This window comes from Ammodytes marinus (assembly GCF_949987685.1).
Source record: "Ammodytes marinus genome assembly, chromosome: 9".
In the NCBI taxonomy this organism is placed as follows: domain Eukaryota; kingdom Metazoa; phylum Chordata; class Actinopteri; order Uranoscopiformes; family Ammodytidae; genus Ammodytes; species Ammodytes marinus.
This window is the reverse complement of record NC_137213.1, coordinates 23,645,820-23,672,491: the sequence shown is the minus strand read 5'-3', so window position 1 is coordinate 23,672,491 and position 26,672 is coordinate 23,645,820. Positions and strand designations below refer to the sequence as shown.

The 26,672-nt window shown below is 40.3% G+C and overlaps 1 protein-coding gene across 1 annotated transcript in view; it reads left to right on the top strand.

Moving 5' to 3' along the window:
• Positions 1 to 26,672, top strand: part of LOC307254993 (3',5'-cyclic-AMP phosphodiesterase 4B-like) — a 60,423-nt gene that overhangs the window by 14,390 nt on the left and 19,361 nt on the right. The window contains exons 3-8 of the mRNA XM_080033584.1: positions 37 to 199; positions 5,304 to 5,551; positions 14,514 to 14,708; positions 14,845 to 14,881; positions 16,030 to 16,100; positions 19,307 to 19,356. Of these exons, the coding sequence (XP_079889710.1) occupies positions 158 to 199; positions 5,304 to 5,551; positions 14,514 to 14,708; positions 14,845 to 14,881; positions 16,030 to 16,100; positions 19,307 to 19,356 (643 nt within the window). The 5' untranslated portion in view covers positions 37 to 157. The remainder of the gene's footprint in view (positions 1 to 36; positions 200 to 5,303; positions 5,552 to 14,513; positions 14,709 to 14,844; positions 14,882 to 16,029; positions 16,101 to 19,306; positions 19,357 to 26,672) is intronic.

Here is a 26,672-nt window from a genome sequence, read left to right as displayed (position 1 = left end):
AATGTCGGTCTCCTTTTCTCTGCTTCCCATGTGCAGGGTGTACAGTGAGGCTGCCCAGAGCAGGAAAATAATCAGAAAAGAGCTGCGTTTCTGGAGAGAGGATCAGAGACGGGGAGAGAGAGAGAGGGAGAGAGAGTCTGGCTGAACGTCCCTCAGGATGAAGAAAAGCAGTAGCGCACAGGGAGCTTCATCAGGTGATGTAAGTATTGAATTTTCCCCCCCTCCATCCGTGTAACCTTGCATCCATCCATGCATTCCTAGCCACTCAATATTAATTATTATCTAAAATGTATGCATCTAAAGTTTAAAGCCTTATTATGCTGTTTGCACAGTAACTGCATTTTGTAATGCTTGCCTTTCCTCTGTTCCAATGCAAAGATGCACTGAGCTCTTGTGGGAATATACTGAAGTATTAGGGTGCAGTATGTCTGTTTAGTGGTCTGTGACTCATAAACACATGACTGTACTGTACACAACAGACCGCTATCTGGCAGGACACACTGCAGAGAGCGAAATGGCGTGTGTGTGTGTGTGTGTGTGTGTGTGTGTGTGTTGGGACAGAGACAGGGGGTAAAGGACATTGTGTGTGTGTGTGTGTGTGTGTGTGTGTGTGTGTGTGTGTGTGTGTGTGTGTGTGTGTGTGTGTGTGTGTGTGTGTGTGTGTGTGTGTGTGTCCGTGCGCACGTGTGTGAGGGCATTAGTAAGATGATAGAGACAGAGAGTTGAGGAGTGATGCAGAGTTTAGAAGAAGGGAGTCAGAGCGGGACGAGGAGGAGAGGCGTTAAAAAGACAGTTGGCAGCCGGTGACATTTGGGAGGTTGACTGAATGGAAACATGGATGAGAGGAGGAAGGACAGATATCTGACAGAGAGGCCCATCTGTTTCTCCTCCACGCCACCAGTGTTTGTGACTGGGCAACGCGGGCCAGATCATTTACTTTGACATTGTCCAACAGGAGCTCACAGGCCAAGCTACATCCTAGATGATGAAAGTTGTCCTGTTGTGAATGGGGTCCATCCCCCTCCAATCCCATGATATTTCATATGCGGATACGAATGGAAAAAGTATGAGAATGCAAAACCTCTTGTAAAAACTTCTGTGCCCTTTTTTCACTTTTCATAGAGAAAATACACATTTTAATCCAGTGTTATGTCAGGAGTTATTCATGTTAATTGTTACCTTCATGCCAGTAGTAATAGATTGTAAAACTACTTTTAAAAGCTTTTAATGCTATTCGGTATTTGCTTTCGGGCCAAAGAAACATAGGAGGCAGGGTAATGGCACCATGGAAAAACTGCACTTATTTATATGGCAATGTATCTTTATTCTTTATTATTTCTACTTTCTGATTTTTGTTTTAAAAAATACAACATATCAGACCTTGTTTCGACTCGAAAAGCCTTGTTGTTCACACTGTTCATCCACCTTTCTCAATTTGGATCCCGCCATTCAAAGTTAGACATTAGGAAATGAGAAATGAAATGAAACTAAAGAGCTAGATAACTGGATTATAATAATAATTTTTAAAATCGTATCATAAAGGCGGGGTTGGTCTGGCACAGGCTTTGAAGTCGTTAAATTATACAGTATGTACTGTATGTGTATTGTGGAAGAAGTTTTTTGGTTGAAAACTTCACGAAAGTCCAATATGAAAACAACTCTTTACTTAGTTTCAAAAGACAATACAGATGATTATGGTCAGCATTCATGCATGGAGAAAAGACCATAGCATCCTGCTCAGAGCAATGCCAGGATCTTGACTGAGTTGTATAAGTAAAATGAGCTGCTTTATACAGAATAGTTGACATGGTCAGATAGGTAGAATAACAATGGCACAATCAAGTTTGGTTCTTGATGACATCAATGCTTATCTGAATCTGGGAGCTTCCAGGATGGCCCACACCTAGGTAAATGGTAAATGGACTTGTATAGCGCTATATCTCCGTTTATCACAGACTCAAAGCGCTTTACATTGTTTTTGTACACATTCACCCAGTCACACTCACATTCATACACCAATAGCAGCAGCTACCACGCAGGGTAGGCTTAGCACTAGGGTGCTAAGCTAACTAAGCTAACTATCGGGAGCAATTCGGGGTTCAGTGTCTTGCCCAGGGACACTTCGACATGTGGCGGGGAGACGGGGGATCGAACCTCCGACCCTGCACACCAGAGGCGAACTCCCTACCCACTTCGCCACTGCCGCCCCATCAGACAGATTTAATTACAATAGAAACTCCAGACAGGATACATCAGTAGTTAAGATGAGAGGAAATACACTTCATACAATGATCAAATAATGAATGAAGAGACAAGAGTAGAATTAAACTAATCAATATGTATCCACAGTATGTATTGTACCATGGTTATAACATAAGCTCAATTTCAAGCCAAAACCCATTTTTTCTTCATTTCACAGAAAAGTTAAATGTGTTTCAGATGAGTTAAATATATGGTATTCTGCACCACTTGACACCCTTGAGAGTCAAACTCCCACCTTTCATAAAGATTTTAGACCTTTTAATAATTAAAGCACTCTGATTTTTTTCTTCTTTCTTTTCTTTGGCTCAATAATTCAGACACTACATCAAGCCATGCTGTTTGAGCTTCTCTCCTACAGCTGTCTCATTTGTGTCAACTTCTTTTAAAAAATGTTTTTTGGAAGTATCCCAGGGAACACTGGAGTTGTTTGGAGACTGCAGCCAAAAATGGCCTTTCATCCTCATCGAGAGAATAACCACTCCACCTTTGTTTGACACTGGAGTCGCACTGCCTCTGTTTCAGACTGATTGTTTTACCTTTCATCCCAGTCCCTGTACTTTTATGAACACTTTCGAGCACATATGATTAACCCAGGATTCTAAATGTGCTATTTTTAAGTTCTAAAATGTTCAACATCTTGATCCTACTGCTGGTGTATATACTAAACGCGTGCACTCAAAGTAAAAGAACAGTATTTCCTGGCAACATGAGATCTATGAAGAACTCAAATGACATGTCCAGCGTCAGAGACGCAATCAATACACAATTGTTAAATACTTTGGCAGAGAAGCAGCAGTTGCACTGGGAAATATTGACAATAGACTATTTAGATCTCTGCTTATCGTGTTTGATGAGAGTGATTGTGTAAGTGGAAACAGTCCAGGATTGGAGTAGTTGGAATAGAGTTATGTTTTGCCAGATTTAATTATCACCCCTTTTTCCTTGGGACAAGAAGACTGTGTCTTAAAGAGATAGGCACACTAAATCAGACAAATTGCATTTCCTAGAAGGAGCAGGGGAGTGAGCAGAGCTGTGTTTACTGACATGCTCAGAGGAAGGCAGACTCCTGTCTCTATCTGTTTTTAACTGTCCCTTCCGTCCCATCCCTTCTTATCTACTTCAGGAAGTTTTCCATGCCCGGTCTCATCCCTCTATTGTGCAGTTTACTCTCCCATTTATTCTTCTTTGTTCTGGTGTCCCATCACTGCTGTTTATCTTTTTCATTGGAAAGATGAGGTGGAATGACTTTTATTTTTTACTGTGAGCTCGCTGTGTTTCTCATCCTGTGATACCACTGACTCTAAAACTGTTGGAAAAATGTAGCAGATTTTAATTGCAGTTGGATTAATCCTCACTATATCTAAAATGAATAGTTTATTAATCTGCAATCATTTTCATTTGAAATTCACAGATTCAGCTGCTGATTTGCTGTTTTTATGTATTCTAAGATAGTCAATGCATTGCGTTTAAATGTCTTATTTTGTCTGAAGACCATCACCTTGGGCTATAGGAAACTGTGATAGATATTTTCTACTATTTCCTCTCATTCAAGATAAATTGATACAGTGAGAAATTATTCAGTAGATTAATATGTAATGAAAATAATTATTACCAATCTTAGTGCTAACAGTGCACAAGCTAGACCAATAAATCAGCCAGGACCAATAGTACCTCCTATTAGCTTAATGCAGCTCTATTAAGGTGTGTGTGTAAGTAATCCAATTAGCAGTAATATATTGCATTGGAGACTTCCCAAACTAAGTTTGAGGTCATTTAGAAACCTCATTGCATAGTGTATCCACTAGAGAGCACTGACAAGTAGATTTCTTTAACTGTAAATTCCCTCATCACAAAACTTTATTTCTAATTTGTTTGCATCAATATTGTTGACTGTAATATTTGAACTCCTCAACCTGCATTTAGGTAAAAACTGTTAGTTGAGAGAGAATTAATAGATAATCATGTCCAGTCTTTTCAGCTTGTGGTGAGCTGAGCCATGCTGACAGTGAGGTCAGACTGTGGCTTCACACTTTCTCACTCTCACTGTCAACCTCTTTCTTCCACACTCATCCTCTCTGTCTTTTCTCCTATGCCACAAACACAAATTAGACAAATGTTTTCTTGTTTGCCAAAGCAATGTTCTTGGAATTTCTGGATCCCCCCACCACCCCTCCTCCTCCTCTATTTCCCCCTCAGCTTCACCGTGCCTCCCCATCTCCCTTGTTCATTGGAAGCCGGTCGGAGTCTTTCATTTACACTTGCGGCATGCGGTGAACATTAAGTGGAGGGTGATGTATGCAGAATGAGCTCTGGCAGCCTGCCTCCGTTTCATCAGCGCCCTGGCTTGTTTACAACATGTCGTTTCAGTGAAGTACCCTGGGCTCCTTGCTGGAACCTTCACCCTCAACCAGCCACATTAAACACACAATTTATATTCAGCAAAGGTTCATAAAAATGTCAACGGGTGGCAGTTCACGTGTCGAGGGCCTGTACCCAGGCTTTGATCAAATGGTTAATTTTTTTCTGTATAGTCAAGAAGTAAGACATGTAAATGTAGACTATATACTTTATCACTTTGTTAAATCGGGGAAATGTGCAGGGCAGGCAGATCGCCTAGTCCGTGTTTGAAACATTTGGACTTGAAGGAGACAATGTAGAAGATAGATTTATTTATGTGCTAAATCCCTTAAATCTTTTATTTTTTATTTAATTTTTTTATACAAAAAGCCTTTAATTATAGCCTTTCTATTATACATGAATTCATTCTGTTTTTTAATTTTTTTATTTCCTTTTCATTTTGTTTTCACTTTTGGATAATTCACAAGAATCCCCATTTCTGTTTGAGGTTGTGTTGTGCCACTATCATCACAAATTTAAACAAAATAACATTTAATAATTTTTTATATTAACATTTCCGCCACATTTTCATGATCTGTGTTCACCTCCAAAGCATATCCAAATGGGATGCTATGAGCCACTTTAATAAAAGTAATTATGTTTTATTCCCCCCCCCCCCTCCCCCCTCCCCCTTCTACCCTCAGGAGCAGAAGGAGCCTCCCGGAGGACAGTTTTCCACAGGCAACACTCTCGGGGTAGAGTCATGCAAAGTCCACAGGCGCTTTTCTGGCAACCTGCAGCTGCCTCCGTTGTCATGGCGACAGGCAGAAAAGGAAAGGGACAGGGGAAGGTCTCGAACACCCGAGGAAGATCCAGTGACCCGGACCAGACCCACCAGTCTGCCCATCGCCTCTCTGCCCCGCATCGACATCACACAGGCCGACCCTGACAGGTGAGGCACAGTGAGCCACTGTTAAGCCGGGAACACACCGCATTGGCCCCCTGCGTCGGTTGGCCGTGTGAACACAGGAGGCTCGCCGCTTGGTCATATTGGGCCATGTTCACCGCAGTCGGCGCCACGGCCAACCGCCGCCTCATCGTAGGCGGCGGTTGGCCGCGTGACCGCAGGAGGCTCGCCGCTTGATCATATTGGGCCATATATTCCTGACGCCGACGCCGAGATCAGACCTGTCACACTTACGGTGCAACAACAACAATAAAATGGTCCAGCTGTGCCAAAAAATACAGATGTAGGTTCACTGTGTAACCAGCGGCAGTCTTGTCACAAATATCATTAAAACAGCCTGAACACAATGTGTGTGCAAATACACACACATTAACAGCAATTCAGCAACATACTAAACACATTAACAACAGCAGTGTGTGCTCAGCAGCACAAATAAAGGCAGACATCAGCCTACCTGAAAGTGAAAGTGTGCCGGCTGACGGAGGACAACACCGGTGCTTCGCTGTACTATATGGAATTCCACACAGACACTGCCGTCAACTTTGGGTTCATATTATCCTCAGGAGCAGCACACAGCTGGGTGAGTTTCACTATGCTAACCGGCGCTACCTTGGCTAAAGTACAACCAACAGCTAAACAGATGCAAAATACACATAGCCTATTTGCAGAATGTATTGGAAGCCCAATGTCCTCACTCCACACGCCCACCTCGTCTTGCAGACCACCGCCACCGGGCAATCTCAACGCTGATTGGCTGTGGAGGCGCGGCGCCCGGCGGCGCTGCAGAAAAAGATGAACATTTTCATCTTTTTCTGCGGCGCCGTGTTCGCCGCACAAGCCTTCGATTCACGCTCCTTCGATGACACAATTTCTATGCGCCGCTAATGGCCACGCTCCCGATTCACGCGCCTCTCATGAGGCGCGGCCACACGCCGCGCAAGCCCCGCCGCCGGCCGCTGGACGCCGATTATTGGGTGGACGCACGGCCATGCGCTAGTACATTGACTTTGTATGTAATCTCGCCGCGCGGCCAGTGCGGTGTGTTCCCGGCTTAAGAATGACAATATGTTACGAAAAGGTATGTAGTCCTCCGGTTTTTGTTCTTAGATTTTAGTATAACAGTTTATTTTTTCCCTTTGTTTTTAGTTGAAATGATGTATTTTTGTAGGAGCAGAATACTAGAACATGTGGTGTGTGCTGCAAACCACGGTGTTTTCTTTATATCTACTTTTTACATAAGAGTGGAAAATGAGCAGCAGCCTCCCAAAGTTAGCAATGGCTTTTTTTGTCTTTTACTTACAGTAACTACTGTAACTCTCTGCCCTGGAGAAGAACACACATTTTGCTCTTTTCTAAGGCATCAGATGGCACAACATAATTTGGACCCTGTTAGGTTGAATACACTGTTATTATTGTATCTACCCCTGAGGCAGAAGACAATAAGCGTGTGTTCCATGGTAAAACAAATATGCACGCTATATGTATTAAAGGAGTTTTTTGGGATGCCTAACACTTAACATTTTTGAATGGCAATTGGCCACTTAAAACCTTTTCTTTTTGAAGCAACATGACCCCCGTCACTTAACTCCATATGATGAGTGGCTTTGATCATAAATGTATTGTCCATTGACTCTCATCATTTTGTCTAACGCTCATACTCTGCTCTACTGCTTTTTGCAAAACATTGGTTGCATTTATCTGGATTAAAGGTCAGAGGCTGGAAAACATTTGCTCTGTTTATTGCATGCCACTGTGGACACCCCACACATTTTAGTGTTATTTTCCAGCTGTCATTGATGAGCCAATCAGCTTGTTCTGTTGATGATGATGTTTTGGATTTTGATCTGCATCAGAAATGCCAGGGGAGGGGATGGGGGGGTGTCCAAAAGATATCTACCAATCAAATGAATCGTAACCTTGGAAAGAACGGGTATATTAGTAGCTTGTTAAGGCCAAGAAAGAGCCGTCACTAGTCTGGCGTGGGACTTGTTTGTTAAGCGTATGCCCTAATGGAAGCCAGTGGAGAGAGCAGGGAGCTCTGGGCGGACCAGGCCGACTCATCCGATGCTGGTGCTGTTAATCCTGACCAGAAAGTCTCACCACAAAGCTCCCCGAGATGCTTCCGCAAGCAAGTGGTAAACAAGCATCTCCGTCGATACAGACGCTTCACTGTAGCCAATACCTGGTAAGAAGTTTGGTTGGTGTGTTCGTGGGAGACAAAGTAAGAAAGAGATGATGTTTCATTCGGTTTGTCTTTACTTTACAACTCTATTTATTGTGTCCTTCTTTAAGAGCTAACGCAGGTGCATGGCGATTACGGATTTATATATATCAGCTCAGACAGACACTTATTTACCGGTTGCTTATTTCAAGTTGCTGAAAAATGTCCCTGCTGCAGGGTGAATTAGAGTCCAGGGGAGTGATTTATCCAAGAGATTCATTGGTATGTGAAAACACTGGAAACATACACAGCTGCCAACAACATATGAGGAGTCTGAAGCATTTTCCGGCATCTCTTTTATCCAATTTATTATTAGAACCAAAAGTCACATCTGTATCGTATGACTTTGCAATTTGTACAATAGGCCACATATTCTCTTTAGATCCTCAATTTGTATAATGAACTTAAGCAAAGGAATGCCAAAACACAAAAAAAGAAGCTTCTTTTCCCATAATGCACAGATACTGTATACAGTATAATAGATGGGTAGAGAGGGAGTAGAATTACAATAGGTTGGAATTTAAAAAAAGACAAAGTGGTTATTGAGTCCTGTGTTGCTTTCTTGGCACATGCATTTATAGAGCTTATTATTGTGTTGAAATGTGCAGGAGATGATGACACTATTTCATCATAAAATGCTTCATTGTCGAAACATCGAAAAAAAAAGTACAAACTGAGCAGAGCAGAATGCCAAGTGTTTTCCCTCTAGGGTGTGCTGTGAATGCCTCACTTGACCCTCATCATCAGTGCTCAAGATCATTTAGTCGAGTGGCAGTGATTGCTTTGTTCTCTGCATCCGGTGAGCGAAGTTGGGATTCGGATGTTTTAAAAGAAATATGTATTTGGAAAGCAGTGGTCTTGGTAATAGGAGCCAGCCTGTCTCTTTCTGCTCAGATCATTGTGGGAGGCTCTGGTTCTTATCAGTCTCCCTAATTTCCCACAGTCATCCTATCACAGTTGCTTTCAGTCTATTCAGATATCCCTAGTGCTAAATTAGCCCTCCTGATGTAAACATACAATATACTGTAACAAAAATGGCATATTGTTCAATTTGTTTTCTGATTTAAAGGCGATGTCTAGTGATTCTTGAGAATGCTTGTTGTCAAACTTTTTTTGGTCAAAATCAGTGAAAATTACATACAGAATACAGACCCGGATATTGGACTGGATATTTTTCAGTGCACAAACAGTACGGACAGGTGGGGGATCACAAGGAGATATTTTCTGATTTTGACAAAGTGATTTTGTCAACAAGCTTTCTCCTGAAAAGCTGAGAACATTTTGAAAGTCCTGTTTGTCCTAAATTAAGACCTTTGTCACTGAAATCTCTGGCTTTTCTACCAATAAACAGGAAGACAGGGTTTTTCCTGGCTCAGAATGAGCCTTTGGGGGGTCAGTACGCGACCGACTTTTTTTGGGGTTGCGACCAGTGTTGGGAATAACGCCGTTTCAAATAACGCCGTTAGGTAACGCCGTTATTTTTTCAGTAACGGGGTAATCTAAGTAATTACTGTTTCCGTCGTTACAACGCCGTTATCGTTACTGAACGTTAAATGTTACTTTGAATTGATTGAATAAACTGTGTAATCCGAACGCACACCTGGCTCCTTACTACACAAACTAGTAAGGAGACCGGTGGGTTAACAACAAGATAAATTGTTATTTCTGTGTTTTAAGATGTGTTTTATTCAGTGTGGATGACATTATAACTGTCAGTTAGCGCCGTCACGTCAGTCAGCCTGAGCGCCTGTTTAGTGAAGTTTCTTTTTCTTTCTCTCTCTGTTGTGTGAGCGTGCAATTGCCGCAGTAACCACCTATCAATCCACGGTTGAAACTAGCTTTCACTGAGTGTGTTGCTTTTGTGAGTAAGTATTTGGAGTTTCCCGATCTCTATTATAAATTATATAATTTATGCACGTTATTAAATGGCCGCGATTCGCGGGTCGCAACAGCTCTTTAACGTCAAAGAATGTTTACTTTTGTTGAGAACAAAATAACCTACTTGAAGTGCATAAAACTCTTATCTTGCTGTCTGTTTATGTGCAATAATTAGCCTATCAAAGGTTATGTAGCATACACATAGGCTACTTGTTTGTTCTACTCATTTCAACTGACTTGTGAAAACTGCTTAGAAAAATCCAAATTCTTTGACATAGGCCTATAGCAATTTGTTTTTACAGTAGGCCTAACGCAAATAGTTACTTTCCCTGGTAACTAATTACTTCTATTATAAAGTAATTCAGTTACTAACTCAGTTACTTTTTGGAACAAGTAGTGAGTAACTATAACTAATTACTTTAAGTAACATTCCCAACACTGGTTGCGACTATGTGCAACAGTAAAGGCAAATGGTTTGTGTATTTTAAGAGAGTGTGGGGTTGGGAGAGGGCAGTTTCTGTCCAGATAAAGAGCATTTCAGTCAGCCTGTCAATCACTGCGTTACCATGGAGCTCACTGACGCTTATGAAATCACAATAAACAACCTGTAGATATGAAGTAAAAATACTAATAATGTCTAGGCCTACCTATTTAATACTTTAATTGTTTCTAATTGATCTAAACCATGGAAATTGCAAGAAGGTAGGGCTGCTTGATTATGAAAAAATCATAATCATGATTATTTTGAGTAATCACGATTATTAAAGACAGTTAAGAACATTATGCATTTATTTTACTTTTAAAAAGGTTTTTTTTCTAATAACACCATGACTTTGGACTTTAAACAAAGGCCTAATTGAACTGAAAACAGGGAGAATAGAAATAGGCTAAAAAAGTGAAACATATTTTTAATAATTTAATAAAATAAATATGTCAAAATAAAAATAACCAGTTTAAATGGTGTTGATAGGGCACGTCTTTTGATAGCATTAAATGTAAGGGCATGATTTATTTATGTCAAGGAGCAGGGTGGATAGGCAGTTGCATTGTAGTGTTGAGAGTTGTGGTGGCAGGAGTCAAGGAGCTTTAAACCTCCTGTGTTTTTTATTCATTGATTGCTTGGTCATAGACCACTATGATTCGACTTAAAGTAAATAAACAAATTGGTCGGGGGATGTTTAGAGGTGCAGATCAGGTTGTATATGCCTTTTTTTCTCTCTCTCTGTCTCTCTCTCGTGGTCGCGTATGTTACGTGACTCGCGTGTCCGCGCGTGACATATCTTGCACATTATTTTAGTTTGTTGTGAGTCTGAAGTGTTTTCAGACAACACAATTAGTTTTACCTTTTATTCTCGTCATCTAGAAGTTTTTCAAAACACCCGGCAATGCGTAACATCTCCCTCGTACTCTCTGGACCAGCCGATATAACTACCAGGTGAGGGAGGGGCCGAGCGGAGCGCATAGCAGAAGGGTTTGCTGCATTTACAAGCCTGCATGCCCCGGCGTGCGGAACAATGATAGTTTAATAACGATCATTATTTTGTTTTCATGATTGAGGGAAGCCGTAATAGTAATCGAAAATGAAAGTTATTGCCCAGCCCCTCAAGAAGGATGACTTAAATTGGGCTGAATTTGGAGAGGTTTTAAATAGCTATATTTATTCTCAATCTTTATCATTTTGGCGCTCCTGATTTTCCTTTGGCGCTGGATAAATCCGCTTTGGCGCGCGCCAAAACTTTCTCTATGCAGGAAAAACCCTGGATGATGATTGCATATTTTCATATGCTTTTGGCAATAAGGTTGGACAATGATATCGCTCGTCAACATCTTGTATAATCTTGGGAACTTTGTCCCAAAGACTTCTATCCCACTAACATTTCCTCCTTTGGCCATCTCGACATTGCTCTCCCACTAAAAAAAAACCTTGACAGCAGAGTGAATTACAGTGTCCCTGTAGTTGCTATTGTTTGATTGATAATCATCTAGTTCTTTTATAGAATATATAACTTAACGTTGGTGAATTGGCTTGACCATTTCCAAAGTATTTAAAGGGACTTGCCGAATCAAAGATGCACTCTGTAACTTTGGGTGTGTCAGAGAAGGTATATTCTCATAACTGAATAAACAAACTTGGAAACTTGAAAATTGGATTCCAGGAACACTGTTTGAAGTTAGGAAGCTACCTGAAAAGTTACTGTCACTGTTGTTGTTCACAGCAGCATGGCCCACCGTTTTGTATACATGTGTATTCTAGTCATACGAGTAAATATATTTTTGAACAAATCCACCTCCTCTGACACTGCATAGTGCACCTTTTAAAGAGGTCAAAATGTTTTTCTGAAATAGTCTACTATTGCAGTGATTGTGTTTTGAAGTAGGTGTGATCTGAATGCAATAGGTGAGGTAAAAGAAGCTCTCCATTGTTTTTTGCAAACCAATTTGTTTTCCCTCTACTAAAAAAAGGGAAAAGCAATACACCATATGTACATTTGTGGAAGATGATAAACGAAAATCTGGCTTTTCCACTTTAATACTTCCCTTTTCTCTGTAAGAAAACCAACAGACCAATCTCTTATGCATATGTTTTTATTGAACATCACAGGTGGTCAAGTGAAGGGCGGGGATGAAACGATGCTGAAAGCACTGACTAATCTGCAGTGGTTTAATATAGACTCTATATAATAGAGGGGAAAAGGACAGGCAGTCAGATAAACAGAGCGAGTGCGAGCGTTCCAGCCCAGATCAGCCCGTTGGCGTCTGCCAAACCCCCACTATTCCAGCACATGGCCTGTAACTGCACAGAGAGGGAGTCTGTCAGTGGGTTTGTGTGTGTGCTTGTTTAGCCTGAGCAGCCACTGTGTCAGTGCTTTTTGTTGTCTGATGAGGAGGTAGAAGGGAGAAAAGAAGAATGCGACGGAGATCCCCTCGGTGCAGAGTTGGGCACTTTGACTTCAGCGAGGAAGTGGTCAGAAGAGCACACCTCTCGGCTCCAAGGTGATTCTTTAGCACTTGGCTTTGAAACATTTATTCCTCTCGTCTAAACAGTTTTTTGTTATTCAGCTAGATTGTTTATCCAGACTGTGTCAGAGCTATTTGAACCCCTCTTGTCTTTTCTCTCTCTACATGTGTCTAGTTTGTTTGTGAGTGATTGAACGGCAGTCATACCAATGAGGCAAACTTCACAGAACATTGCCAAAATGAATTGTTTCTAAAAAAGGAAAAAGAAAATGAAGATTCATATTACCATACAGCAGCTGCTAGCATTTCAGTATATAAAGAAATGAAGCCTTGTTAACATAATGTGGTTTCCTTCCCATGTCAGATTAAGAGATTAGGAGAGTGCTTTTGGTAAAGCATGTTGTTTTTAATGTTGGGCAATTTGGATTTGGATATGACGCAGAGGGCAACACAGATGACGTTGATCATACCGCGTGTGTGTAATCAGAGTTCACATTTAATCTGACCTCTTCCGGCACAGTTGTTGGCCTGACAGTGGGATATACAGTATCATCCTGGTTAATCCGGCATTTTGCAGAAGTCACATAGATCGGATTGTGGGGGGTTGAATGTGGAGCAAATGTTTACGCGACTTTCGTACAGTCTGCCAGCTCATCTAAAATCTATCTAGTAATGCACTGGGTGCTTAGTGTGTTTGTGACAGCTATGATTAGATTTTTTTTTTCTTGCAGACAATACAATGTGAATGTGTCTCAAATGTCAATAACAGGGACTCAAACTGTTTCTTACATATCATCCAAGATAAACTCGGGGTTTAGTGAGAATTATTTTTTCCAATTCATGATTAAACTGTTGTTCCTTCGGGGCTTCGATATTTTGACCTTTGACTTCCAAACTCTGGATCTGATCATTTGATTACACAATAGTTAGTCCTCTCCTCCTGCAGCCAATCCATAGCGACAAGCAGATTATATCTGTCTGTGCAGCTGTGGTGGTTCCACTGTGGAATCATCTCTGGATAGATGGACTGTTGATATTTGCATTATATTTACGTTAAACATGTGGTTTGTGTTGTTTTGCTATTTCTCTGACCTTTTTTTCCACTACGTCCACCATACTGTATATTTCTGTTTCCACTTTTTCCACTATGTTTCAGTTTTCTAGGAGCATATTTAATTTGTTTTTGATTGCAAATGTATTTTCTCCCTTAAGAAAGCAAGAAAAAGTATGCTTGGATTTTACTTGTTTAATTACATGTTGGATTAGATTATTTATGTTTTAAATGTTTTATTCTTATTACAGTTATTTGTATTGGATATAGTTTAATGCATTCATCACTAATAATAGATAAAACAACAGTAAATTGCCTGACATCACACCATGAAGAGCAAATCTCTCTCATAGCTCCACTCCTTAATCCCTACTCTAGCAGCAAACAAGCAGTAATGGACAGTATTCTAGTGAGACAGCAGTTTCTGACTGAACTAACCCTCCTCTCAATGACCAGCAAAGCATACTTATTTAATGAGCGCAATTGTTCCCTTTTTTAGGTGAGTAATCATTTGAGGGTTTATGCAACCATCCCTTTCCTGGATGGGATTGTTGCACCAGCAATATTACAATAGTGAATGATAACAATGATGATTTCATCGTCAATGTAAATATATTGACCACACATTGAAAAGATAAAGATATTGCTTTTAAATTCATTGATGGATCTTTTTTGAAGTTGTCTAGTGCGAGTTAGATCCTGAAGTTGATATCAGGAGCACAAAATATTTACTGATTTCATTTGATAATCTACATGCTCTCTATTTACAAAAAATAACACGAGTCTCCTGTGCTATCGTATTGAACTGATTACTGTTTATTATTCCGCTCTTCTCTTAGCTTTGAAGTGGAAAATGGTCCGTCGTTGTGCTGCAGTCCTTCTGACCTGCAGGCCTCCCCGGGTTCAGGTCTGGTTCTTCATCCCAACCTGGCGGGCCATGGTCAACGCAGGGAATCCTTCCTCTACCGCTCGGATAGCGACTACGACCTATCGCCCAAGTCCCTGTCTCGAAACTCTTCCATCGTCGGAGAACTGTGAGTTGAAATAATGATACAATGATACAAAAATCATTGAGAGAGATTGCTGCTGTATCAGATTCACTTTGTTCAACTGTGTGTTTGTTTGCGCGACTGTCAGTCTTTGCTCAGTGGTTTTCACATTCTATTTCAGGCATGGAGAAGACTTGATTGTGACTCCATTTGCTCAGGTAATTTGATCACAACTCAATAAATCTGCTGCATAGAACATCAAAGTCCTCTTCATAATGTTTTCTTAAGTAGCTAAGTAGCTGTTTTTTATGACAAACAGTTTTCTCCGAGGGCTTTTAGATGTGCAGCACCTCATGGACCCAGAAACCAACTCAATTACTGTAGTCATGATTAACCTCTCTGCCCCCTGGTGGCCTTCAGTAGGCATGGCAAGGGGCTTTTTGGCAAAGGCATCCTCCCCAATTTGAACTGTAGATGAATTGGAGATACTATACTTAACTACCGTGTTACATACAAGGTGAAATTTCGAGATTATGAACATGCTGATAATAACAGAATGCACTATCAGCTATTCCTTAAAGGTGCTGTAAGCGGAATGGTTCTTTTAGCTAACTTCCTGTCAGTTACTGCAGTTAACAGTCCCCTCGCTCGTCCCTACGTCACCACATTAATGTCTTCAAGCAGCGAGTTATCTAGCATCATCTCAGATCCATAAGTGTGATGTGAAAACAGACATTGGGAAGGATTTTAACCTGCTCCGCCATTGTAGGCGCATACACATTCACCCATCTGATGCTCTGGCGTGCACCGGCAGTGAGACCATGGAGTGTATATAGTATGTATGAGTGAGACGGCCCGGTGTCAGTTTGTAGCGTTCTCTCTTCTGATTGGATAAAAATTTCGGGATACTCCAATAAGTTTATTTGACGATTACATGCAAAGCAGCTGACTGAGAGATCGGCTTTATGAAACACGCACATTATGTAAGTGATCACTGTATTAATAAAGAGCGATTTAACACTTATATTAACATAAATAAACCGCTTACTTCACCTTTAAGGGTTACAATAATCGTTTTGCTGATTTGGATGGGAGTGGGAGGGAAGATCACCACTCAGCACTGAGAGGCAGCTGCAAAGACTGCATTGAATTCTAATTAAATTATCAGTTTAGATGATTTGGACTCAAAAAGTAATCAGTAGTCAGTCTGCATAATCATCATTTAAATGCAAAGCTTTAATACTCACATTGTCACAATAGTGTGTAATAGTGTGAATTGTCTGTATGTAAAATCCTCCTGTGACTGTGAAAAAACGTTTTGTCAGTCATTTTAATTTCAACATTTCTAATATCAATATTTTTTTAGGTTCTAGCAAGCCTAAGGACTGTCAGGAACAATTTCACCACCTTGACAAATGTACAATGTGCATCCAACAAGTAAGTTGTCTCATCATTTTATCACAGTATCTGTGTTGGGAGAGAGACTATACACTGCAGATTGTCTTTTAGATATGAAATGAATATATCTATAACATGTGTACACTGTTTTTTTTTGTTATTTGTGTTCTGATAGAAATTCTTGCCAGAAATCCAATACTTTATGTTTTTTGGGTGGAACTTCTGCATTTGGATTTCAACATTCAGATGCTTTTTAGGGTGTATTCACACATGCCGTGTTTAGTTCGGTTAAAACTAACTCGGATATACTTCCGCCTTCGGTTCGCATCATTCAGACATGTGTGAATACAGAAATCGCACTCGGGCGCGGACCAAAGAAATGCTCCGAGACCCTGCTGAAGAGGTGGTCTCGGTGCGCTTCCATACGCACTCTGCTGCAGTTCGTTTGTGGTGTGAATTTGTCCGGACTCGATCCGACCCAAATGCAGTAGGCACTGTGCCTTTTCTTTCTTTTCTTTTTTTAATTAATTGCCGTCAGCTTCACATTATGGGAAAGTGTTGTTGTCGCCATTGTTAGGACGATAAGTTGTGGTTTGACCGGGAGCCCAGAACAATATATTACATTTGATCGAGATGACGCGTAAAAATGAGCCTATTCTTCTCGCGAGCCGAACGTCCAGCAGCAAAAATACAGTAAAAATTATGTTTCACATCACATTAGGATACAAGCCACATAATGTGGCATTGTCATAGGGCTACATATTATAACCATATGAAACAACAATAATTTGATGTTTTTCTTCTTTAATTATAGGCTAGATGTAGGCATTTTTATTCTTTTCAACCCCATATTATATCAATGATATATTTCACAGTTTTTACTTTGTGCTTCCTGCTTCTCTCCACCCCAGAATGTCTGTCCAATAAATGAATGATCTCAGATCACGTGTGGCTTTGCTTTGTAATGCTGGTTCACTTGCAAAAGGGGCAATATAAAAGTGGACCACACCAACAACAAAAAAATCTAAACTCTATTTGGTCTGGACCAAAGCAAGTGAACTTTCCCAGTGTGAATACACCCTTAAATGCTTCACTTCAACATGCCTACATGCGCCACATGGGGGCGCCAGTGCATCAGACACTTTCCTAATGTGATTGTTCGTTGAGGGAACCACTTGCATTTGACAAAGTATACTGAGTCTTGTGCTTTTTGATAATGAAGCTGGTTTGCAGCTGCAGCATTGAAATCTCAAACTGGACACAGTGACATTTTATATCATTTTTGTGTGGAAGACAGGGTAACCTCATTTCATTTGAGTGCACAAAAGCTCCCGCTGATCCTGGAACTGGGTCAGGGGCTGCAGTTGCATCAGGTCCATCAGAGGTGGACACAGATTAAATACAACCTCAGAAAAGAGAGGTCACCGTGAACCCAAACTGAATTACACGCGACAATGTCACATAGTAGAAAAATCAGACATGTGACTTGTTGAGAGAAACGAGGGAGCGGCGGTTTTGTGCTTGTGCTGTGGCAATAGTGACGGATGCTGAAACTAAATCACACTGGGAAAAAAAATTATACAGGTCCTTCTCATATAATTAGCATATTGTGATAAAGTTGATTATTTTCCATAATGTAATGATAATAATTGAACTTTCATATATTTTAGATTCAATGCACACCAACTGAAATATTTTAGGTCTTTTGTTGTTTTAATACTGATGATTTTGGCATACAGCTCATGAAAACCCCAAATTCCTATCTAAAAAAATTAGCATATTTCATCCGACCAATAAAAGAAAAGTGTTTTTAATACAAAAAAGTCAACCTTCAAATAATTATGTTCAGTTATGCACTCAATACTTGGTCGGGAATCCTTTCGCAGAAATGACTGCTTCAATGCGGCGTGGCATGGAGGCAATCAGCCTGTGGCACTGCTGAGGTGTTATGGAGGCCCAGGATGCTTCGATAGCGGCCTTAAGCTCATCCACAGTGTTGGGTCTGGTGTCTCTCAACTTCTTCTTCACAATATCCCACAGATTCTCTATGGGGTTCAGGTCAGGAGAGTTGGCAGGCTAATTGAGCACAGTAATACCATGGTCAGTAAACCATTTACCAGTGGTTTTGGCACTGTGAGCAGGTGCCAGGTCTTGTTGAAAAATGAAATCTTCATCTCCATAAAGCTTTTCAGCAGATGGAAGCATGAAGTGCTCCAAAATCTCCTGATAGCTAGCTGCATTGACCCTGCCTTTGATAAAACACAGTGGACCAACACCAGCAGCTGACATGGCACCCCAGACCATCACTGACTGTGGGTACTTGACACTGGACTTCAGGCATTTAGGCATTTCCTTCTCCCCAGTCTTCCTCCAGACTCCGAATGACATGCAAAATTTGCTTTCATCCGAAAAAAGTACTTTGGACCACTGAGCAACAGTCCAGTGCTGCTTCTCTGTAGCCCAGGTCAGGCGCTTCTGCCGCTGTTTCTGGTTCAAAAGTGGCTTGACCTGGGGAATGCGGCACCTGTAGCCCATTTCCTGCACACGCCTGTGCACGGTGGCTATGGATGTTTCTACTCCAGACTCAGTCCACTGCTTCCGCAGGTCCCCCAAGGTCTGGAATCGGCCCTTCTCCACAATCCTCCTCAGGGTCCGGTCACCTCTTCTGGTTGTGCAGCGTTTTCTGCCACACTTTTTCCTTCCCACAGACTTCCCACTGAGGTGCCTTGATACAGCACTCTGGGAACAGCCTATTCGCTCAGAAATTTCTTTCTGTGTCTTACCCTCTTGCTTGAGGGTGTCAATGATGGCCTTCTGGACAGCAGTCAGGTCGGCAGTCTTACCCATGATTGCGGTTTTGAGTAATGAACCTGGCTGGGAGTTTTTAAAAGCCTCAGGAATCTTTTGCAGGTGTTTAGAGTTAATTAGTTGATTCAGATGATTAGGTTAAGAGCTCGTTTAGAGTACCTTTTCATGATATGCTAATTTTTTGAGATAGGAATTTGGGGTTTTCATGAGCTGTATGCCAAAATCATCAGTATTAAAACAACAAAAGACCTGAAATATTTCAGTTGGTGTGCAATGAATCTAAAATATATGAAAGTTCAATTATTATCATTACATTATGGAAAATAATCAACTTTATCACAATATGCTAATTATATGAGAAGGACCTGTATATCCATTTGTTAGAAATCAGGGCTCCTTATTTTCATAAATACTGACTTGTTACTCTCTTGTCATAGGAGGTCTCCTGCTGCCAATCAGCCTCCTGTCACCAAAGTCTGCCTATCAGGTGAGTTCTATCATGAGCCTTCCAGTTTATGAAAACTGTGGTTTAATCAAACCCCCATCAAGGATAATGCTCTGAAGATAAAAGATAAAGATCCAAAAAATTAAGTACGCCCAGTACTTCTGCAGTTGCGTAAATTTGTACGTGCAGTTTCATGCATAAAAGCCAGAGATGCAGATTGCATGTGATTTCATAATATAAATGTTGTATGTTGACAACTGTACACATTTGTCAACATTACAATTTTGAGTTTATTCAACTATAAATGTTGCATAAAGATAGTTACTCCAGTTTCATACCTGTGCAGTAAAATAGATGCAAACACAGCACGTGTTCATAGTTAACATTTCATATTCAAACTTCTGGACGTAAATGCTTCATTTGTTTTAGATAGACTTTGGGTAGAACTGTAATTTCTTCTGAAAATTGTCCATGTCAACACATAAATGGATGTTTACACTGCTTGCACAAACTGTCCTATCTTTGAGCATTTTCACACATGCAGATAGAAGCTGCAATCTTATGAGTTATCGATAGAGGAAACGATTAATTGATAACAACAACAGAAAATTCCCCTATGCAATGGCTTTATGACCCGGGCTGAAGGTATGACAAAGGCTGGGAACCATAGAAGGTGATTGTAATAGTTCAGCTTAAGATCGGGTAGATGTGAAGATGGGTGAAAAGAAGGGGAGGAGGGAGGCGGGGATATTAGTTCCTGCTGAACTGGTTCTTCAAGCCCCATTGACGTCAGCACAGAGTGCACACTGGTGCTCTCCACTTCCTATCAGCACAGATGGGCTGCTAGGAGCGTCCCGCGGCAGGAAAAATACAAGACAACACAGTTTCTTATTGCCCTTTTTCCTCCACACTTCTCACAAACCTTGACCTGCTCAAAGCAATCTGTGGAGTGAAACCATCTAGGGATTGGCTTCTGCCATGATGCATGGAAAAAATGGGATGCGGAAAACAAATACGATTAACTCTGAATTTGTTTGAAACCTCTGAGCCACAGTACATGTATGTTTCTAATTTAGAATATTTCTTACTGTAGTCCAACCATAAAATATCAGCGCCATTAACCTTTTCCTGAGCATAACAAAAAAAACATATAATACACCTGCTGCTATATAATAGTAATTGTTTGAATTGTTGGGACGGAGACTGCAACAATTAACAATATAACAGGGAATGATGGCCTCATATCCTCCCCACTACTTTTTGTCTCGTTTTCGTCAGCTCTTTGACAGGAAAAGGAGAACAGATTTTTCCTGTTTTGCGTCTGTGTTTTCAGTGAGGCAATATCCCCGTGTTTGGAAAAGATGCAGTACCTGTGTCCTTCTGAGCACCAGCTCAACGTAGATGACGAATTTAGGAGCTTTATGGAATTGTAAATACCTTTTTTATAAAAGGACTTGAGATTGATGCAGTGGAAGTGAGTGAAACATAGAAGAAAATAAAATCAAGAGAGAGTAATCTGAATTCCTATAAGAAGATTAGACACAGACAGAGTGGCTTGTAGAAAAAATTAGAGATTTAAAAAAAAAAAAAAAAAAGAATGAATGAGAGACTTGCCAGAATGCTCAATAGGAGAAGCAAAATAAGAAAGGTCAGGTTGGATAAAATAAACAACAAGAGCAGAAACTGCAGAAAAGGGCACAATTAGCAGAAAACGGGTGGGATATACTAGAAAATCACCAGCTTAGCTTCACATGCGTCACTGCAGGATGTTGAAGCTGTTAACCATTTTACTCCAGTAACGTGAGGTGATTGAAGTTTCCCTCATGTGAGTTTTCAGTTTACGCTTCACAAACCATCTTGGCTCCATCACATACAGTCATGAGCCCCGCAGCCAACAAAGGGCTCGCTCTTCCCTGACTGATACAGATTATAAGCTTTGCTCTGTATTACGCCTGAAAAATATTTCTTTTGAGAAAAAGGCTTGCTCACGATGTGTTTGACCTTCAAAGACCGTTGAATAATCTGTAACGGTTAATGACGAGCATGAGCTGACTATGGTAGGGACTCCAGTGTCCATGGTTAGTCATTTGACCAAGAAGGGCATGTTTAACATCATAAAGAAATTAATGTTTACACAATGCTTTCCGAAATTAATATTTAACGCAGCAATGTGCAGTCTGTCGCCCAAGTAGGCAACCTTAGTTAATAGTACTTTGATCACCCATATGAGAAAAATAAAGTCCTTTCTCAGTTTGTTTTGTTTAAGTAGACATACAACCAATCATGTTTGTTATGGATCACAATGAGGATCCTGATAGGATCACAAACTTATAGAGTTTTCTGTAATATGCACAATGTACTATGTGGTGAAAGCTAATTAAATAATTGGGTTTATATATTTGATATTTCTCGTAAACTGAACAGGGCAGAGGAAGAAATTGTTATTTAAAGGAAATGTTAAATAGTTTGGAAAATACACTTCTTAACTTTCTTCTCAAAATTGTAATGGGAAGATAAATACAACATTACCATAAACTCATATCTGACAGTTAAATATAAAGTTACAGCAATTAGTTGGTTACCTAGCATAAAGACTGGAAACAGCTTGTTTAGAGGAGCTGGTAGGTGTATTTTTATTGTTTATTCTTTGAACAGAGCCAGGCTGGATGTTTACCCTTGTTTCTAGTCTTTTTGCTACAAGGTAAATGGCTGCTGACTATAAGCTAAACCGACCATTTTTGAGTCTTCTCATTTAACTTTCAGCAAGACAGAGAATAATAGTATTTGCCAAAAGGTTTGACTATTTCCAGATCTATTGTAGGAGTTATTGTAGGAACTTTTGGTAACACTTTATAATAACTATCCGTTGTAACTCGTTAATAGATCATTAGTAAACTCTTAATTAATGATTATTAATGATTTGTTAAGTGTTTGTTAGCAGTTTGTTAAGGATTTATAAAAATGGTAGATAGTTAACAGCTTAATAATTGAATCAGTTCATCTGGGACGAGGCTGAAATGGGCAACTGAGGGCAGCCCCATTTTCAAATATTTTTAAATAAACTCAATACACACTGTGCATGCCATGGACTTGAACGTGACGTGACCAGTTAATCTCGGATTACCTCCCAGATGAACTGATTCAATTATTAAACTATTAACTATCTACCATTGTTATAAATCCTTAACAAACTGCTAACAAACACTTAACAAATCATTAATAATCATTAATTAAGAGTTTACTAATGATCTATTAATGAGTTACAACGGATAGTTATTATAAAGTGTTACCGAACTTTTATTGTAAATACTAGTGCAGTGCCCGTAGGAAGCAGGTAAACAAAGAAACATATTAAACAGTACATTTGGCTGCTATCAGTGATGGCTAATTTTACACTGTTAAAGGTTATTATCAGTAAGTTACTTTGTAGAAGTTGGCTATAGAGTAGGGCAACATTCCTTAGTGTATTGTGTAAAGATAACCACAAACTAATTCCATGTGTTTTGTTAAGTGAAATGAAACAGAAAATGTATTAATTAATTAAGTGTTGAATCCTAAAGAAGAATCGAGCTGTACAGGTGTTACCTATACAATCTGATATTATGGTACCTTGCAAACTGCCATCCATACTGCACAATGCACTCAAACTTACAATCAGTTGCCTATATAGTAAATGGCTGCACTGTGTATAAAAGGAGGCTATGCTGCACGTCATGACAACATTGTCAACCCCATTACCATTAGGCTACTGTTAGGTATTTGAAAGATAAGACAGAGTTTGGATAACTGTCAATTAACGTTACTGTGTCAGTAGCAGTCAGCTGTGTGTGGGGGGGGGGGGACTTGTGTCCGCGCGCGGGCGTCCGCATCCGAGACCGTGCTGTCAATTAACGTTAACGTGTCAGTAGCAGGCAGCAGTGTGTGTGTGTGTGTGTGTTTGTGGGGGGGGGGGACTCTTGTGCGCGCACGCGCGCTCGGTGTGTGGGAGCGGACTTGTGTGTCTTTGGTCTTTATAAAAAGCAGATGTTTTGGTGCAAATTGCGCTGAATTGTTGAACGATGTACAGATACACAATCTGCAGCCAGATGTTCTTGCAGGTCTTTGGAGGTGATCTGTGGGTTGTGTGCAACCATTCTCACAATCCTCCACCTATGCCGCTCCTGTTTTTTTCTTGGTCTGCCATGCCTGGGTTTAACTGCCACTATGCCTGTGTCCTTCCATTTCCTGACAACGTTCCCGACAGTCGAAATTGACAATTGAAACCTTTGGGAAAGCTTCTTGTAGCCTTCCCCTAAACCATGACAAAGAACAATCTTTGTTTTTCAGATCTTTTGGGAGCTGTTTTGATGATCCCATTCTGTTTCACTTCAGCAGAGAGTCAAAGAGAAGTGCAACTTGCATTTAGGCACCTAAAATACATTTTCTCATGATTAAACAGACAATTATATGAGGTTCAAGGCTTAACAACATAATCCAACCAACTGTGTGTTTAAAGTCATCAGTTTTACATGCTGTTACAGGCATTAAAATCAACAAAACCACAAGGGTACCCATATTTTTGCACAGCCAGTTTTTCACATTTAATTTTATTTCATACAACCAAATACTGCTTTTCAAAAAATCTTTGTTTGGAAAACATCCCAGTACTTAGCTGTTCCTGGTAAATTAAAGACATACCACTTCTATCTTTTTTTTGTGAAAGCAGAGTCAATTATAATGCCGGCTGAGAGGGGTTCCCAAACTTTTTCATATGACTGTATGCGAGCCACAGACACACAGACAGACGTTTCTTTATAGATAGATAGATAGATAGATAGATAGATAGATAGATAGATAGATAAGGCACATAATCCACTTTGTATGTTCTTTGGTACATTCAGTAAATCATGTGGGGTTGTGTTGTTTTCGATTGTCTGGTATTCATACAACTTAAAGCCACTACGAATAAAATGGCCCGTTGGCGGCCCCTTTGGACAAAAGCGGTAGTATTTTTACGACGCCAGCTGTCGTGAAGCTGTTTTCTAGCTCGTGCCGGGCGTGCGAGATTCAAATGTTCAGGAAGCAATATAGTGCATGTCCGTGTGTTGAAAGTGTGAGGGCACCGGACTCTTTTCGGCTCCGTGAGAGTGGTTAGTGACACAGCATCAACTAATGCCAGTCAGTGCTACACACACACCTGATTGCAATGAGTTGATGCAGTGTCACCTCTCACGGAGCTGAAAGATTCTGTGTCCTCACACAAAGCGAATGAACGAGAGACGGCAGTTAGTATGGATCACAATTAGGTAATGTGTTTATGTTGTTGTAAATAATGACTATTTCAGATGAATAATGGTCATCTGATGATGCTGGTGAGGCAAAGTAAACTTTGTTTTAGTAGGCTACCGCTCATTCATTTAGGAGTAAACACTGCAGTCTAGGTTCGCTCCGTGAAATTGTGTATACGTTCCTCCCGCCCATCACTCTCCATTTTAGCTTTTCTTCATTGCATTTTCTTTTTTTTCTTTGATGGTTCAGCCCCGTTCAGTCATTATGACGACAAATAACTGTCTCAAACAAGGCTCCCGCTTCCCTTCCCTCACCTGGAGGGATAGGCTTCTCAAATCGTGTTCCTGCGCCACACTGAAATCTGCGACCAATACAGATATGTGACCATAGAGCATGCACGCGTGAACCGAAAATCGGACTGGGTGTGCAACCAGACCAAACGCAGTAATAAAAACGATATAAAAACGTATTTCTTTCTTTAATGTAGCAGGGACAAAAGAATATTATAATTTGTATCATGATCAAGTCTAATATTAGATTGCATTGCAACTTTTCTCAATTATAATCATTATTTTTTGTTGGTCTTAATACAATGGTGCTTTGACCTCCATGACATAGCCTTTAGGACAAAGGGTTTCATCATAAAAGGCATGCTGTGATGTCTTCATCAGTTTGATATGAGTTTTAAGAATTTCTGTATTCTGTCTTTGTCATGTATTAGTCTTTATGCGTGGTAGGCATTTCAGTGTCTCAGTAAGCCTGTTTACCAGAAGTTGTTAATTTCATTGAGTGGCAGAATCGTGCATTCAAACTGACGCATTCTTTCTACAAAGACATGTGACTTTGTGCGTAAACTGCCCAGGGCGTTGGGCCCTACACAATATGCATTACTCATTTATTTTTTGTGTCTTTTTGTAAACATGTCCTGAAAAGACAAGTAAAGAAAGAAAGACTAATCTGGATCAGGTTAATTTGTCAGAATAAAAAAAAAAATTGCACGTGTTAATCACCAGTAATCTGAACTTTGATGAATGTCAACAAGCTTTAATCGGTTTTAGATCAGGGAAGTGCGAGTGTTGCTGTCATGTGTGTCGTTGTGTACGTGTAAGTTTGTGTGTGTATGCATATAGTAGGTGCACAAGTAAATGAAACAGAATCTTATTGTAAGGACATTACATTACATTTTATCCAAAGCGACTTCCAGTAAGGATGAATCATAATGGTTGAATAATTATATTGTAATACATGATTAATTGTGCTCCCTCGCATTTAAAATGATGAGTAAACTGATTTGAGGATGGACACATAGACAGACAGCTGACCACAAACTAACAGCCAGAATAAATCTGACCTGTCAATTTTTAGGGCAGTTCACTCCACTACCGTCTGCTGTAGTTACTCTACTCCGCAGCAGGAATCCATGTCAGGTTTTCCAGTCTGGCAGCCAGAGGAGAAGATCCGAAGGCCTGCAAGCGTGCAGCCTGGTTAAGTATTTGAATTATGTCATTGACGTCAGCACACTCATAAACTTTGCTGCGGCCCAGCCCTCAAGCTAGCCAGTGCCAACACAGCTCCATGGTGCATTGTGAAGGAGCTGTCAAACAGGCCTTGATGAGGTGTGTGTCTATGTTGTTTGTACAACGTTTAAAGCTTTTTGTTTTGATAGACAAGAAGATTATTATGCAATTGTAAACTATGGAGGGAGAGACATAATAAGAAGTGAGGGTTGTTTTTGAGAGAGGACAAAAGGTGATGGTGTGGTTTCGGGGTTGGACCTACTGTAAATGTGCACCACAACTCAGGTGCACCAGAGTTCACTACCTTTAAAGATCACACCACTCTCCTAATGTGATGTCAAATTCTGTCTCTTATAGTAGCGACATTTATCATTGAGGCATTAAATGATAAACCTTGTTTTGTCCGTGACTGATCATTTTTCATCATGAACAGATAACACATTTTTAGATTAGATGAGACTTTACTGATCCTTCTGTAGAGGTTGGGTTGGGACCTGCTGTAAGAAAAAATAAAAATCCCTATACAAATCAGCAGTATTAAAACAGTACAAAATCACAAAACTAAAAGATATA